The sequence below is a fragment of the Puntigrus tetrazona genome, chromosome 13 (genome assembly GCF_018831695.1).
Source record: "Puntigrus tetrazona isolate hp1 chromosome 13, ASM1883169v1, whole genome shotgun sequence".
NCBI lineage: Eukaryota > Metazoa > Chordata > Actinopteri > Cypriniformes > Cyprinidae > Puntigrus > Puntigrus tetrazona.
In genome coordinates this window covers 11250204-11267352 of record NC_056711.1, presented here as the reverse complement: position 1 = coordinate 11267352, position 17149 = coordinate 11250204, and the positions used below count along the sequence as shown (strand labels likewise).

General features: G+C 36.2%; 1 protein-coding gene across 1 annotated transcript; it reads right to left on the bottom strand.

Moving 5' to 3' along the window:
• Positions 1-5515: 5515 nt before the first annotated feature.
• On the bottom strand, positions 5516-11759 carry cxcl12a (chemokine (C-X-C motif) ligand 12a (stromal cell-derived factor 1)). Its single transcript, XM_043255479.1, has 4 exons — positions 11602-11759; positions 10158-10275; positions 8166-8249; positions 5516-6779 (listed from the first exon to the last, which is right to left on the bottom strand). The coding sequence occupies exons 1-4, from the start codon at positions 11666-11668 to the stop codon at positions 6749-6751; spliced, it is 300 nt and encodes a 99-aa protein (XP_043111414.1). The 5' UTR covers positions 11669-11759; the 3' UTR covers positions 5516-6748.
• Positions 11760-17149: the final 5390 nt, after the last annotated feature.

Below are 17149 nucleotides of genomic sequence, written 5' to 3'. Positions count from 1 at the left end.
TTATATTTTGAAACCGGTTGACATGCATGCAAAGTCAAAAAACACTTTGTTTTATAATATGCATTCATTTTTACCTTATTTGCTTAATGACTCCCAAATGATTAGATAATTTATTATGAACAAACATTAACACTGACATTAACAATTAACACTGAATTATAACATATGAATTAATTAACAATAATACATGCTGTCCTTTAAACATTTAGGGCAGTGAAATTTTATTTTATGTTTTAATGGAAATTAATACTATTATTCAGCAAAGATGTACTTGATTGCTAAGAAGCAAGAGTCAATTAATTACATTTAATTGACACACTGTTACAAAAAAGTAAAATTTTAGTATAAATTCTGTTGTGTTGAACATCATATTCAGAAACCTAATTCTTAAAATGTATCCTTTTCAGACAGCGCAGCTGTTTTTAACATTGATAATAATAAAAACATATGAGACCCAAATCAGCATATTAAAGTGAATTCTGAAGGGTCATGTGACACTAAAGACGAGTAATATGGCTGCTGCTAAATCAGATAATTCAGAAAAAAACACTCTTAAATAAAAGGAATATATTAATATATTTAATACGTTAATAAATGTCATGATTATTGTTCATTGCAAGTTTCTGTCATCTATAATGCATTAACCAATGTTAACAAATGTGTCCTTCTTATAAAGTGTTATAATTGAGACCAAGCACAATATTCATTTACACAGGCAAATATGACTTTGGAATGGAATCTTTGCCTGATTCAAATTAGTTAAAAACTCTCTCGAAGAATGTTTCAAAAATCACAGAATACTTAGAGACTTAGTCTAGACAGCAGTTAAGTGTCATTCTGAAGTCATATATTCAGATTATATTCTGATGAGTTACAGCTGGTTATGAAGTATTGGGAATAAATGAGTAATAAAGAACCATTGCTTACTTCAGTATGACTTCCTCCACGTTATTTTCTTAGCTTAAGGTGTGGAGGGAAAGCAAAACGGGCCCCCGTCACCCCTCGTTAGCCCCAGAGAAATGATTTTCTATTGGTCACTTCACCACATGAAATAGAGTCTATTGTCTTGTGAATATCTGCGATCAAAAAGAACACCAGCCATCTGAAAGAGGGATTTCACATGGTTGGAGGATGGGGAGCCTCCATCAGAGCCTGAGTCACTCCAAAAGAATCTGGCTGTGCATTGCTTTGTCTGCTGCTCAGACCTCTTGCCAACCTCTGTGTTCACCCTTGTTGGAGCCTAGAAGTGTATAATCCCTCGGACTCTTAGCTGGACTATGAAAATGTGTGGCATTAAATCTAATAACCTCTATTAACACATGAAAGACATAGTTAAATCAACCACAGGGGGCTGTTTTCGTCATTTTTTGAAGGAACTCTGCAGATGTTATTATGTACAAGAACACTGTTCAATTGTTGCTCTTCCCTCGAGAAACACAGCAGAATTATTTCCTTCTAGAATTGATTTATGTCTCTGTAGGTTCTGTCTATTGTGAGCACAATTAAAGGCATTAACTGGGCTTTCAGCTATGTACAATCAGGAAAAGTTTCAAGCGGAGCCATTGCGGAATCATTATTGCCCTTTTGAGGGAAAGCGTTTGCATGCTGTATATCGTAAAGGGTCATCAGATACAGAAACAACGATCGCTTGCCAATGCGCCGCGATCCCCTGGTGGATTGTGACTTAGTGCTTGTCACACAGCCTTGTGTAAGTTTTTGAGCACATGCTTGCAATAAGGCAAGGAGATGGAGTAAGTTAAATGGCCATAGGCCACATCATACAACTTCAGAGAGATTGTGATGAGAAAGTGCAGTAGCCCTTGCTGTTCGTCCCCTAGGGAGCGAATTAGAGGGGTTTTCAAGCAATTTGAAAGATTAGACAAAATGTAATGCTGGGGTTGATGGAGACCCTATGAGAATATCACTGATTTGAATGAGGGAAGCGTATGAATCATTTTTAGCATGATAACGTCTGCTTTTTTTGATTATTCCAAAGAATACTCTCAAAAACCTTTCTTTTAGTGGTAATATTGACAAAACATTATATTATCGATTATATTACTTTAGAGTACTCTCTGCTTGTTTTGTGAGGTCATAAGTTACAGGAACTGGAAATTACCAGCTTTTTTGTTTCTTTGAACTTTTGTAATTTATTTCCGTCCTCTAAATAGAGTACAAATGTTTAGAGTAAAAGCTTTTTAATGAATATTTCAGACATGATGCATGTTAGTATTTGTTGATTAACTGGCAGTGAGTTCATTGGTTTTTGTGCAGTGGTATATTTTTCTAGAAATGTATTGCTAAATAGATTGTAAAAACAGGTTTGTTGACTTGAATTTTGACAACTTTTGCTTACTTATGTAAATTATTATGCACATTATGCACATTTATTACTTTTTCAGTTTAAAAATAATTTTGACAATTTTTTTTGGTTTATTTGACAAAACTTTGTTCTGTGCATTAAATTTTTCATTTATGTTCAGAGTGACTGATAATTCTGTGTTCTCTTGAGACTGAATCAGTGTATTTGCCATCCTAAATTGGCCTGCTGTGTTAAATGCGGTTTTAAATGGGTAAACTGAGGTTTTAACTTTTTATCTTCAGTCTTTTAAGTAGTAAAAATTAAAGTAAAAATTTGTGAACAGACCAATACTTTCGAATTTGCATTATTATTCCTTGGGAAAAATAAATAAATATACGTGAATACATTTATTTAATGGCAAGTATGTACTACAAATACAGTTACATATGCATGTACTTATGAAAACCCTGCAATTTAGTATGTTGAACTTGTATACCTAAAGTCAGCTAAATTGGAACAACTAATTTTGTTCTTAGTGCATGTTAATTGTGCGGAAGTAGTGTTGAATTACATATATTTAAGTATATTTGATTATTCTAAAGCAGAACTATTGCAAGTATACTTTAGGTACACTTGAAACATCTTGCATTTAAAGTCATAATATTTAAAGATAATGAGTAATAGCGAGAATTGTTCCCCAGACTAAAGTGTTGCGTGTGTGTGCGTGTGTTTATAAAGCATTTTGAAGTGCATTCTTTATCCCCGGCGGTGCAGATAAACTGACACTCATAATTCACGTCATCGCATCTGTCTTCACAGCAACACAAACCACTGATCTGTCTGATGATATCTTTGTAGCTTCCTCTTTGAATACTGTATCTCATTCCATAGTTGATGACAGGTTATAAAATGTGGCATCCTCAAACTGGTTTACACGATGTCAATTGAGACGGTGGATCTGAAAAAAGGTTGTTGTACATAAGTGTGTCAAAGTTTACCAATGAGCACTTGATGAATAATCTTACACGCTTAATAAAGTTAATAAAGTTACACACTTTCACTACTGGGATTTCACGGTTGTGGAAAGTGCTCAGAATGACATTCCTTTTGGTTTAATAATTCTTTTGGCTTCTGTGAAGTATTTCTGTTTATTTTTGCAACCGATTTCATCATGAAGTCTGAGAAAGCAATTTTCTCAATTTTAACTGAACGCGTCCTAATTTCCAAGCTTGTCCAAAGGCAGCTTGGTGTATTATTCTTACATGTGGTTACTCGGGCAACCTAGAGTTTCTGTATTTTCTATTTAAAACTTTTAGTTTAATTCATTCTCTGCTGAATCGATCAGCTCACCTCTAGAGACTTCATACAACTGGTTTAATCTTTTAGAAACATTAAAATTAGCCTCTAAGTAGCTGCTTGTGGTTTTTTGAAATTGGTGTCAGAAGTTATGTTTAACTGAAACTTCACTTAACCCTAAAACTTTTTTTAAATTATAATAGTAACAAAGAATCTGTGACATTTCTTGTTTTATCTTATCTTTTATCTTCTTCTTCTTATTATTATTATTATATTTTTTAACGTACGTCATATTCTAAAGTTTTCACAAGCTTATCACAAATCTCTTTGTCTTTTTAAAGGGGTTATATATTAATTTTATTATCAATGTTAAAAATTATGTTTTGTAACTATCAGAAGCATTAAACAAATGTAATCTTATACATTCTGTGGTATACATTTTATGCGTATGCATGTATGAACCTTTATACTTAAACTCAATCTCTTTGCACCATATCAGAGCATACGTGTTTCATAATAGATCTGTACCAGATTTTACGACTAGCAGTATTAATTTATTTTGCCCTCATTGTGAATATTGATTTTGACAGCTATACGAAGTTGTAATATGACTGAATTTCCCCTGCTGTGCAAGAGATTATTTCTTTTGAGAGTAAGGCTACAGTTTGTTTTTTATTGGGTTTCTTTTTCCATTTTAAGGGAAATTGAATATGACAGCCTATAAAATGTACAAGGCAAATATTTAATTTTACAATAAACCTCAGCGGATGTTTGGACAGGTGAAAAGCCATTCAGTGTCTCATGTAAATTTGAAAAGTGCTGGCAGGATTATTTAAAAGGGCTGTGTGAAATCAAGGTGTGAATTTTAAGTCTTTCTGCAATTTGTGACCCCCATTTCAATCTTTATTTCCCTTTTCCTCATTTAACATCCAGATTCTAATTGTTGGTGACAGGTGACCCTTTTTCCGTTGGCGTGAACAGAATCACAGGTGACGTGACTGATGTTCACAAGCGTCTATTAGTAAAACTTCATACAGAATTCTTCATAATGATTTATTTCAGAATGAACACGTAAAGGACTAAATCAAATCAAAATACAGACTTACAAAAGAAAGAACAACAAATGTGCTTTAAGCTGCCATATACACAGAAGTAATTTTCACATTAAGTGGGATGAAAAAGGCATGGAAGGACAGTATATGCAGTTACTTACAGTGTTGAGAATATTGGCAATTTGTTGTAATATAGATATATATATATAATAGCTACCCTTACTTTTCCATTTGAAAAATATTAATTAGTAATATGGCTTTAACCGCATTCTGAAATGGCCCTTTCAAAGAGTGCATGATATTTATGTACTGTACTGGTGGGGGGTTCTAAACCTCATCCTGTACACAGACTCCTGTAGAGGCACAGAGTATGTAGAGGCATTATGTTTCCATATAGATTTTGTGCCTGAGGGTTGTGTTTGTGTGGTCTGGTTCTTTTAACGGCTCAACGTTATGAAATTGGCAGTGATATAGCACAAATTCCATACACTAGTATTCTTTGGAGAGGTACAAGTCATTGGCATACTTTGCTATATGTTTGGTGTTCACATTTTTAGACAAAACAGTTGTCCAAGAGAAACACGAGACATGCTTAGATGCTGAAAATTGTTGATTTATGTTTTACTGGGGAGATTATGAGACATTTTTTATGTGGTTAAATATTTTTGTGCCTCTATATTTCAGAAGTCAGATATTTCTTAATTGTTTTAGTACAGTTTTTAATGTATTTATTGACATGTATTTTTTATGTACATGTCAGTTATTTAGCTGCTGTTGATGTTTAAATGAATAATCTTGACTGCTCTTAAAACAGGTGTCAAATATTCCACCAAAATATAAAATAAACCCACTCAAAATTATAAAATATGATGCTGAAGATACAAATGTTTAATAAATTTGGCAATACAGTCATAACTACATCTAAACAGAGAAAACATTAGGCACTAGAACTATTCACTACGTAATGGGCATCATTCAGAATCTGTTTTGTTTTCCTCAAAAGTCACAAGGGGTTATAAAGTGCATTGTTATATATAGGTAGTCATTACGTCAATTAGTTCTGCCTCAAGGTCTACCTCAGATGTTCCACTAACACAGCTGTTTTAAAAAGATTATCATGCCTACCGTGATTTAGTTATCATCACTGAATGAGTGAATTAGCTCATTAGTACTTGCAGTAAATTCTCTAACCTCTACTTTTGTTTTGTTGACAGACGCACAACAGACTCTGTTCGTGACATAATTCTGCTGAGCGTGAAGAAACATTTAGTATGTTGTGACGCCAAGCTCTTTACGCACACTCTGATCGGTCAATTAACGTTTGCAAGCACAGATGTTTTGGTATCTACAGAGTGTTGCAAAAGACACTCTGTCGGCGCACAGATGCCTTCCAGTAAAACCAATTACATTCCCCAAAGTCAGAAATTGTTTGGGCTATACAAGGTCTAAACTGTTCGTGTTTGTTTGGCTAAGTAACCCTGCCTTTCCAAGAACAAAAACAAGTGACTCTTTTTTTTTCATATATGCCATATAACGTTTACATGCAGTTTATGCTGTTACAGATATCTAAGCTATGAACTAGTAAAATACATAACGAAATGGTTCAAAATCAATGCCCTTCTTTTCGTGTCAAAGCACTTGCATGCATATGAGTTGTCAGGACTTCAGTCCTGCCATTGTGAAGTCAGATATTCTGTTACATCTAAGATTAAAATATATTTCAGAGTTTTGAATGTTTGCTCCAAAACGCCTCATTATCTCAATGCCGTTCTGCCTAACCCAACATAACACAACAAACAAGGAGCAAACACGACTCCAAAAATATCTCTTTACTGTTTTTAAGACGATATATATAAAAAACATTGTATATACATATCATAACGTAAAAAAAACACAGTCATACATATATAATTGCACTTGGCGCTAACAGAGAAGACTACATGGGTGGCGACGATGGTCTGGTGGTCTTTTGCCGAGTCATTTACTGGGGATGCATATTTGGCAGGTTAAGTGCTGGGTCAGCAAGCATGCCAGAGGACTATATGGTACATATCTGTGACGGTGGGCTGTCAGATTCTCTTGTCATCTGGCAGACTTCTTAGCTCTGCTGTTGTTGGGCTTTTTTCATTCTGCAATGAAGAAAAGCAAAACATTAGAATGAGAAAACAGTCAGACTGTAATCGTGAAGAATTTAATGACTGTTTATTTGAACTAAATGCATTCATGACTTGTTAAGGGATTTTTTAAATAGCCTGAATCTCCACAGTGATTACAACAATAAACCTAAATTCTGCTTCTGGCGAGAATATAAGAGACATTTTAGTAACTTTTATGGGCAATTTGTATTTGTAACTGTATGCTGTTAGTTTCAATTGTGCTGAAGCTGTTATCCATTTAAAAAATCACCCAGAAACCATACAAAATCCTATATTTTCCATCAGGAGTGTGTAATGTTTCTTTCTTTATTTTCATTGTGGCATATAAAGGTTTATCTCAGTATACCCAAGCATTATTAGGTTTGATGGGTGTGTAAAAGTATTTTTAATTACACACCTCAGCTTTTTTAAGTTTATACGAGTCACATGACCAGAATGTTCAAGCTAATGGATCTGTTTTGTAGCTCATTGACCAGAGGTGTTACAGATGGCAGAAACCTCCCTCACTACCTGCAGATGTACAACTTCCTTTTGCCCTTATTGAGCTGTACTAATGATCGCACAGTATGTGCTCATTAGCGTCTGGCGGCCATTCTTGGGTGTTCAGCCCAGAGGAGCCATCGTTCATCTCTGGCTATGAGGGTTTTGTTGTGCAGACTGGACAGTTCACACTTTTCTGTCCCTTAGACAATGATTATTGTTTAACAGGTACAAACGCACCAATGAAGGAAGAGTCTAAGTGTTTTTAGATTTACTCAACCCCCAAATTCATTGAGCGTGCATGACAGTCTTACAGCTGGCAGTGAAATGAAAGACGAAAGCAACCAGACCCCTGATCTAATACATCAAGCTCATGATCAGATGTGGGAAAATGTCTTTCTTCTCATGATTTCAGTACAATAAAAGCTTGTTTTGCTTTGTTTAGACGTTTAAGATAACGATCGGCATAGGAGCTATTAAGGGAAGGCCGCAAAGCCCGAACATGTTTTTCATTTGCAAGGCAGTAGCTGCTAATCTTACACATCAACTTAAGATAAATATTTCAGAGCGCTAGAAGCGGACAGAAACAATCAAAAGAAATCCGAGAAACAAACTGGCAATGGCTTTCGTGAACATATTGGAGAAACGGGAAAGACCAGCGTTTTAATGCGCGAGTGACTTTTACATAAACTATTACAATGGTCCTTTGATATTTGATGCAGTGCGTAAGTAAATATAATTTGGTTAAGTGAAATAAAAGTGACTCTGTAAGGCCTTTATGGTGAGAACAAGGCTGTAAGACAAATTACGCATTTTGTGTGGCCCTATATCTCATTTCTCCTATTTCTCTGCTCCCATTTGTCAAAAGGTTTTCCTTACTTGTTCATGGCGTTCCTTAGGTACTGTTGCAGCCATTTGGTCTCTGGGTTAATGCACACCTCCTTGTTGTTCTTCAGTTTGGCACTGCAGGGGAAAAGGGCAAGTTTTCATTATATGATATTTGAATATATAGATATCTTGGTGCAGAAATTTGAACTTTAGACATTCAAATTGCAGTATAAGCAATCAATCATTACTAAGTGTAAAGCTACAAGGGCCCATTGTGAGTAGATTTTGAAAGCAGTACAATGGAAACCCCATAGTCAGCATCAGCTATACAATAGCAGAACAGTCGTGCATTCAAGCTCAGCCAAGCAGTTAGTTCTCAGTCACTCCTCTCTCTAGTAAGTGATATTACACTGCAATCTCTCATCACCCTACATTTTCTTTTCCTGCATCTGTGTTCCCGTCTTCCCTACAGGTCTTAACAGATTGCCAGATTGTTATCTCACTCTTCCTTGTAGCTCTCAGCAAAGAGATTAGATTATAGGTGTCTTGTCAGCACAGGTGAACCATTTGTTTTCAATTGACTACAACTGACACAAACAAATCATTAAACTCTTTCCTATGTAAAGTAAAACCCAACCAGGTTAAAATGTAATTTTTGGATTTTGATGAAAACATTTTAGCAAGGCAAGGACAAATTAAGTAAAAGTAAATATGAAAAAAAAAGATAAAAAACATTTAAAAAAAATAAAAAAAAATAAAGAGTAACATTTTAATAATCTGATATTGTATTTGCATTTAAAATCCTGATTTTTATTTTTTTAGGTTAAAAATTTAAAGAAAATGATAATGATAATAACAGTATTTTAATATAATTTTGGGCTTTGAAGAAACGTTCTTTAATCTTTTTAAACTCTGGGTTTCTGGCAAACATTATAGTTCGTCACACACTCAAACGGTCCACTGAACTTGCAGCTGTTAGTTGTTGTCTTTTTCATAATCCTGTGAGTAACGCATTCCTAAACGTCCCGCAAATGAATGGCACTACATAATATAAATCCTTGATAATGAGGAGGATGCATTCTTCAGAGACAGGATTAGCTTTAAAGTATGCATCCACCATCATCATATCTGTATCATTTAAAGTAATCATTTCTTATCTTCATTTCACAGATCTCCTCTAATTTGGTTAGCCGACTCTTTTGAAGTAGCAGCGGTTTATCAGGACCTGGCATTTGTTGCTCTATCTCGATCTAGTCAGCGGGAGTTTGAGAGGGTCTGGGCTGTGAACAGCAGGTAGTAATTACTTCACAGCAAGCCAAGGCCAACAGCAAACACTGGTAGATAGTGTTACCAGCATCACTCATCAATGCAGATTTGAAGTATCAAGGGCTCTTGAGTTTTGGGAATCAGGTTCTGATCTGCTCTCCAGGGCTTTACCCTTGGCTTTTGTGTCAATTGTTGGTCGGTTTGTGAATTTTGAGCATGACCAGCTGTTTTTATCTCACTGACCCTTTGACACAGTTTAAGTCTTTGTTTATACCTTGGCGAGCATTTATGGTATGGAAAATAAGTGAGGTTGGTAATGAAGTTTGACATGGCCCTGCCATTAATCTTTGTTAAAAATCCAAATAAAGCAGCTGTTTTGAACACTTCACTCAACAGACGTGAAAACATACAGGGAGGATAGTTCTCATCAGCGTGCGAGGCTATGGTGTGTGACTAAGCACATCATTCAAGGCCTTTACATGTGTGAGAAAGAGCTTGAAGAGGAACTCTTTCGGACCCCTATGATGCTGTTTTCCTGTACAAAATACAAATGCATCCATGCTTAAAGGTCCTACCCCCTCCTATAGCATTTCCCTCTGGATGTGTGCAATTGTGAGAGCCTGTCCAACAGTATAATGCCAGACAGGGGAGGCCAATTCCTGCCCCATTCAGTGTCCCTTCAGTATTTGGAGATTGATGGGGTGAAGTGATGTGTTTCTAGGTCAGGCAGGCACCTCATCAGAAGTCGGAAAGAGACAGTTTAGTGCTGATACTCACATGACTTGGAAGGGGCAGTTCGGTGTGTGGAGGAACTTGAGCTCGCGAATGCTTCTCTGTGGGACTGTGTTGACTGTGGAACGGCACCAGCATCTTTCTACCAAGCTGATGGGCTTGGCTGGAGAAGAATTGAGAGAAAAAAGAAAGGAAAAACTCAATTCAGCTGTTGCCGTGATGCTTTTAATTCAGTGCATGTGAGGGTTGAGAGATGGATAATGAAGTTTAACGAGAAAGTGCACAAATATGAGCTCACACCACAGATCTGCTTCCTAAAAAAAATAGCATCCTTGACTAAAAATGAAACTTAAAAGATTTGGTTAATTTTCAAAATTATTATGTAATCATTCTAGTGTGTCGAACTTGGTATTGCAACACTCTCTAATAACAACCAGCACAATTATCAGGCACACTGAGGGTGCATTTTCCTCTAATGGCTTTTTTTTATTATTGTTGAGCAATGTGTATTACGTGCTCTTCAAATTTAAGGCATAAACTGGGGTAATTGTAGGCTACATATGTAAACACCCAGCGTGCATTTATAAAGCAATCAAAATCAGAACATTTGACGAAAAATGCTTAGTGCGCTGATACTTAAATGAACTAAATGCCGATTAAATGGCTGTCGGCGCACGTATACTTTATTTTAAAAGGTTTTCATCTTTTTGCCCATTAAAGCGAGTTGTACAGCGGCGCTGGGATTATTGTTCCATTTGGCTCAGACTCGTTACACGCTCAAGGAAGCGGAGACTTCACAGCTCGAGCAGCTTTTATTGTACGTGAAGACCGCGCAGCGCACGTACGCAATTAACGGACATTGCCCACTCACAAGACGGCAAAGGTGTGAAGTACCTGCGACTTAACGGACCTCTATCCACGTTAGTCCACTTGTAAAATGCTAATGACATCTCTAGTAATCTATTCTTATTGTCATGCAAACGCGCGAGCCATAGTTAGAGCCGCGCGCACTGGCTCGATTGAAGTAAAGACTGGCGCTATCTCTGCGGTTCTGTTTTATCCTCTAATTTGTGGGTAATTAAGAAAAAACAAAGAGGGCGACAAATACACACATTAATCAACGCCGTGCCAAGTGGCTTTTCTGCTCCTCTGGCTGCGTCTGAGTTAGTTATCTCGAATATGTGGAAAATCACGTACGTTTCATGAAATTACAAAATGAAAACAAATGGGTGTTAATGGCATAAAAAAATCCGAAGGGTAATACACTACTAGTAAAAAAAATTAGTTCGACGAACACTGTAAATGTAAATGCAATAAAATGCGAGTCCTTACACAGGTGCACGTTACCGTACAAAAATAAAGCTTTAATATTTTAGAAGTTTGCATCGAATGTTTATTAATGAACGGATTTCAAAATTTCTTGCATGCAATTAAACTTAACGCAAAATAATGAAAACGCTTGCAAAGCATCTGTTAAACAGTAACTCACCATTTGAAACGGGTGCGTGAATGACGACCGCCATCAGAGCGAATATTACGATCACTTTCAGATCCATGTTTGCAGTGTGAAGAAGAGATCCGCGCAATGTAGAATCCAGGAGCAACTGTGACAGCAGCAACCGCGTCTCTGAGTTAAATCCGCGCACGGGCTCCGCTCCAGACGCCCCCACAGATCCCCCACCTTCAAAAGGAGAAAGTGGGTGTTCCCACGATTATTTGTCAGCTATTGGCACATCAGATAACCTCTCTTACTTACACTAAATTAGAGTACTTACTTGTTCAGTGGAACTTTTTTTTTATTCGTGACTTTTGTCGTATTTCTAGTTTGGCGGTGAATATTACGCGTATTGTGACCCAAGGCACGAGCGTGCATTTCTAAAACGTTTTAAATATAGTTCAAAACGGTATTTCATGTTTTTAGAAGTGTAACATTTATAACATTTCAAGAAAATGCTGATGCTTTCGGTGTTTACACAAGTTTTTATTTCATAATAATTAATTAATTAAATAGTATTGCTTAGGTGCTTATGTTTCTGTGGCGATAAAACATTAGTTATGCCATTTAAAAAAAAAAATAAAAATTAGTCCTTTTAATAAACTTTTTTGCAGCCTCTGCGTGTTACACCGTCTAGACATTTTATGTTAACCCTACAAAGAAATTCAGAAATTGAAAACATATCCTTAAAGGACAGTCATTCATATGCGTTGCATTTCATAATGTGTTTTACTTGCTAGATCGGTCACGTCCTTGACCTTTACATTTCTTTATCTATTTGCATCATGCTTTCGGAGTTTCATTATTGTATATTTCTTTATTTTCTCCATTTCAGCCACAGAACCCACCAAATTATTCACAGGGTTTGCCATGACTAAAGGCAAACAGATGCGGACCTCTGGCTTCTGAAAGTTCTATAGACTAAAATAGTCAGGTTTACGTGAATACTGATTCAGAGCTTATGTTCATAATGACTGTTTTGGAAATGAATAAATTGCATTCTTTGAATTAGCAAAATAAACAAATAGCCATGCAAAACCTAATTTAAATAAATAAATAAATAAATCCTTGTTATTGTTTCATCTCGCTCGTAAAAGGAAACGGAGAGAAAGTGAAAAAGGGAGAGCAAACAATTAGTTTTATATTGGGCCAGAACTTTCCACCAAGCCTTCCAGTTAAATCAGAGTGGGGTGATGTTGATGGGGAGGGGGTGTATTAGTTTGTATAACAGGACACAGATGTGTTCTCAGTTTCCAAGGATATAGCTATGCCGCGCTAGACTTTTGTCCTGTAACGAAGCTCCAGAGGAGAGGGGTGAGTTCTCGTGTAACAGGACTCTAAACAGACCCGGCTCACGGGGTCAAACCTGCTGCTCAGTGGCCCATGTGTGCCAGTGCAGTGAGGGGTACAAGTGTTGGCACGCATTTAATCACACTCACACTCAATTACACTAAAACATTAGTAAGCGATTGATGTCAGACTGGTTTTTGTTTTGGCCTTTTTGGTTCAAATTTAAGACCTTTTAACGTGTCATTTTTTAAAATCCGGAAAGATAGGAATAAACATGTTTATTAAGCTTTTAAATGTTTGTCTTTATTTTCTTGCTGTCATTCTAAGTTTCTGTTACTGTGTGTTTAAACTAACTTTTTAATGCCTTTAAAGTCTTTGAGTGCTCAGCTTTCTTCTCTTCAAAAGCCCGGAGGTGAATGCAGATGTCATTTTACAAGGTGCCACTGGTGGGAGAGTTCACACCCACCCTGAGATTCTGCAGGCACATTCCCAGTTGGCCAATGGATAACGAGAGATGGAAGCAGAAAGTTTTCACTTTAATTCTAAAGCCGCGTCAGTAATTGATATCTCTTTCTAAATGATCAGACAGCATCCGATATCACCTGCTTTGTTTTCCTTGTCCAACCTGTAGGTTATTTGTATGCTTTTTATGCATTTAAATCAATCCTAATTGCATCTTGTAAACATTTTGGGCCATAACATACACTATAATCTTTTAATTATTATTATCAGTTTGATAAGGACATATATATATATGTGTGTGTGTGTGTGTGTGTGTGTGTGTGTATGTGTAGTGTAGTTTTCTTAAAATTAACTACACTGCAAAAAAAAATTAACTCAGAAAATGCCAGTAAATTTTTACAAAAACAATAACAAAATCAATTGCATGTACACTGAATAAAATGTTTTTATGTAGAAAAAACTGAAATTGTATTTTTCTTGTAAAATGTACTCCATTAAGCTTTTATTTACAAGTCAAAAAATATTTTACCGCATAGTCCACTCGTAAATAATACATTTTTTACATGTCTAAACATATTTATGAGTTCATGCATATTTTAATAAAAGCCATCAGATTTGTTTAAAGCATTGGTGTGTTTAGTTTTACAGTTTATAGTCGTTTGCTTTTTGAATAACAGCAGATGGATTTGCTTTGCGATGGTAATATTCTGGTTTAGTTTGCATAGAAACAGTCTAACATTTTTACGGTGCAGAGCTTGTGAGGAATGAAATGATTGTACTGTACTGAACTTTTTCTGAATGTGCTATTAACAAGCATTGTGTCTTCGAGATTTCATTTGTTAGAAAAAAAGTTAAAATCATCTTCAACTATTAGAACCTCATTACTCACAACAGAGCATTTCAAAGCCATGGAATAGGAATATTCATTAAGTAATTTTGGATTAAAGCTCATTAACCCTTTTGATTATCCTCTGACTGTAATGAGGGAAGTTCTATTTGCAAGAGGTGTCAGGTCATCCTCAGATCTTGCCCCGTCCTAGTCGCCCCCCACATGGAGCATTGGGGCTCTTGCTGTGGAGCACCCCTGAGTTAAGTAAACATGCAGCCAACAGGGGAAACCAGAAGTGTTATCATTGACACGAGAAGAGCCTTCTAGGGTCTAAATCCAGCCCTGCAGACTCCATGCCCCCCATATGCCTGCAGAGTGATGGAGTCCCTCCCAGACATACCAGCCACCATATCTATGTCAATGTTGTGTTTAACAAAATTTGTTTGTGTTGAAACAATTGTCCCAATATAAGTTGCGAACAGCTGGAGTTTTGTAGTTGTAATTCATAGTATTGTTTTGGCTAAAAGTCCTTTTGTTTAATGCATTTCCTTATGGCTTATAAATAATTTTAAATAAATAATTTGTATCAAAATCATAATGTCAAAACTCCTAAAATAGTACAATGATTTTAAACCCATGATAGATTTATTTTAGATTAAATAAAATACTTCCATTATAGAATTTGTAATAGAAGATACAGTGGCTATTTTGTAAATTATTTAATAGTGTCCTTTAGTGCTAAATATGTTTTAATTGTAACAAAAAATGTATGATTTTCAACTCAACATTTATGAAAAGTGTCACTGTTAACCTTTTGGTTTTGGTTAAAATGTCATTGTATGATTGATTTCTACCTGAATTGTTTTGTTTTCACTTTTTTTTTTTTTTAGCTAAAATGTTTATTTTATTCAGCTGGAATATCAAATAACATTTGAATTGTTTAGGTGAAAAACTAGTAAAACCAAGACAAGATGGCTATTAGAAAAAGAATTTGGACACTCTATTCAAAACTTTGTAGTTACTAAGATACAGCATCTCCATGTGACAACTAACCGTGGTCTTCCCTCTATGGGAGACAGATTGTAAATGTGCCCCATGATTTTCTTTCTTTATGTTGGTAATGAGTCACAGGGCAGTCTCGTGAATGGATTCTCGGCAGGATGCCTCTGCGCTGTTTGTCCTGTACACCTCGGACAGATCTCTGACAGTCAGACTGAGATGGAAATGAGGGGGTTGGCTGCAGATATGGAGCTCTGAGTGGGACTAGACGACTCGAAACGCTGATGGCTGATTGTTAAACAGCCTGCCACAGGAGGAATCACATAAGAGCAGTTTCATGAATGAGATTCTTGTTTAGTCGGTCTCGCTTTTCTTGTCCTTTTATACGATTAGATCGATCCTGTTATATTTTTCACCATTTTCCGGCTTTGAATGGCTGTTTAAGCTTTGTATGGGACTGTGTGCGCGACATCTGCTATTGCTCTTTGTGCTGAGAAAGGGGAAATCACATTATGTGTCTTTGTCATTGGCTCTATGGCAACTATAGTTGATGAAGATGAGTTGGGAGGAATAAAATCAGCTGATCGAGGGGAACGAGAGCAAACGGAGGGAGAGCAGATGTTTCACACGTATTTACTTATCTCACAGCCAGTGTTTGTGCAGACAATCTTCCAGCAGGGATCACTTAAAGAAATGTTCTGGGCTTGCTACAAGTTAAACTCAATTGACAGCATTTGTGCCATAATGCTGATTACCACAAAATGTGATTTCCTCTTGACCCGCATTTTCTTTTTAAAAAAGGGCCAATCTATAAACTGTACTGCCAGAGTTATTCACAAAATCACCTTTTTCTTGTAAAGTTTTCTATTTTACAGATTTGTGGTTATGACAAACAGATTGCCATGAACCTTAAAATGACTTGTGTGATTATTTAAACGGCTTTACAGCTCAAATAACACACAAGGATCAACAAATGTTCTAAGTGTGTATAAATGTATAAATCCCTATATGTTGGCTGTGTTCTGTTCTTTTGACTCTTGTGTTGTCTTTATTTTTTTAAGAAATGAGGAATGAAATAACATGGTAACCCAAATTGTCACATGATGTCACAATGCTAGAGTCTCAGGATTCAATCAAAGATGATTAAAACAACAGTTTATCCCACTCTTTAGTCATACTTAAACGTGTCCACCTGAATGCGGTTTAATTGCACAGATTGTAATTAAATCCCATGCAGATTCTGTTCAATAGATGTAATCAGAATGTAATCTAGGCAACATCTGCATCTAGCAAGGGGGTCGAGCGGGAAACGCTGTCCCACAGGACACAATACCGTCTAGAATCTGCATGTAGCGTTTCATGTTTAACCGCTGCCGCAAAAATGACTATGGAGCTTTGAAAGGACAACTATGTCATACATAGTCACAAAATAATGGCAGAAGAGTAGATATTTTAAAGCTTGGGGTGTGCGGAGGGCTTTTTTTCCAGTGTTTTCTCATCATTGATGGTTAATGTAGAGAGATATTGTTTCTTGGCTGCGGTCTGTGATTCACTGACAAAATTTCTTTGGTATCATTCCTTGCGAAAAGGTCCCTGTTGCTTACCACGCTTTTAAGAAATCTTATGTCTCGCTGAAAAATGTGCTTCTTTTTTTTCTTTGTTACAAAGTTTTCAGTAAACTGCAGTGTCACATTTTACAATCCATTTTCTTCCCCTTTTACATTCCTGCGATTGAACTGGGCCTTGTCTGATTAGGTTTATGCTTAAAGGGATAGTTCACAAAAGAAATTAAAAAGTCATAATTTACTCACTCTCATGTATTCCAGATTTTTTAACAGAAAAAGGGTTTTGAATAATGTTCCTTTCTGAATGGCTTCAGATGGCTTAAATGTAGCAAATTTATTCCTGTGGTGCAAAGTTGGGTTCTTCAAAAATCATTCTAATATGCTGATTTGGTGCTCA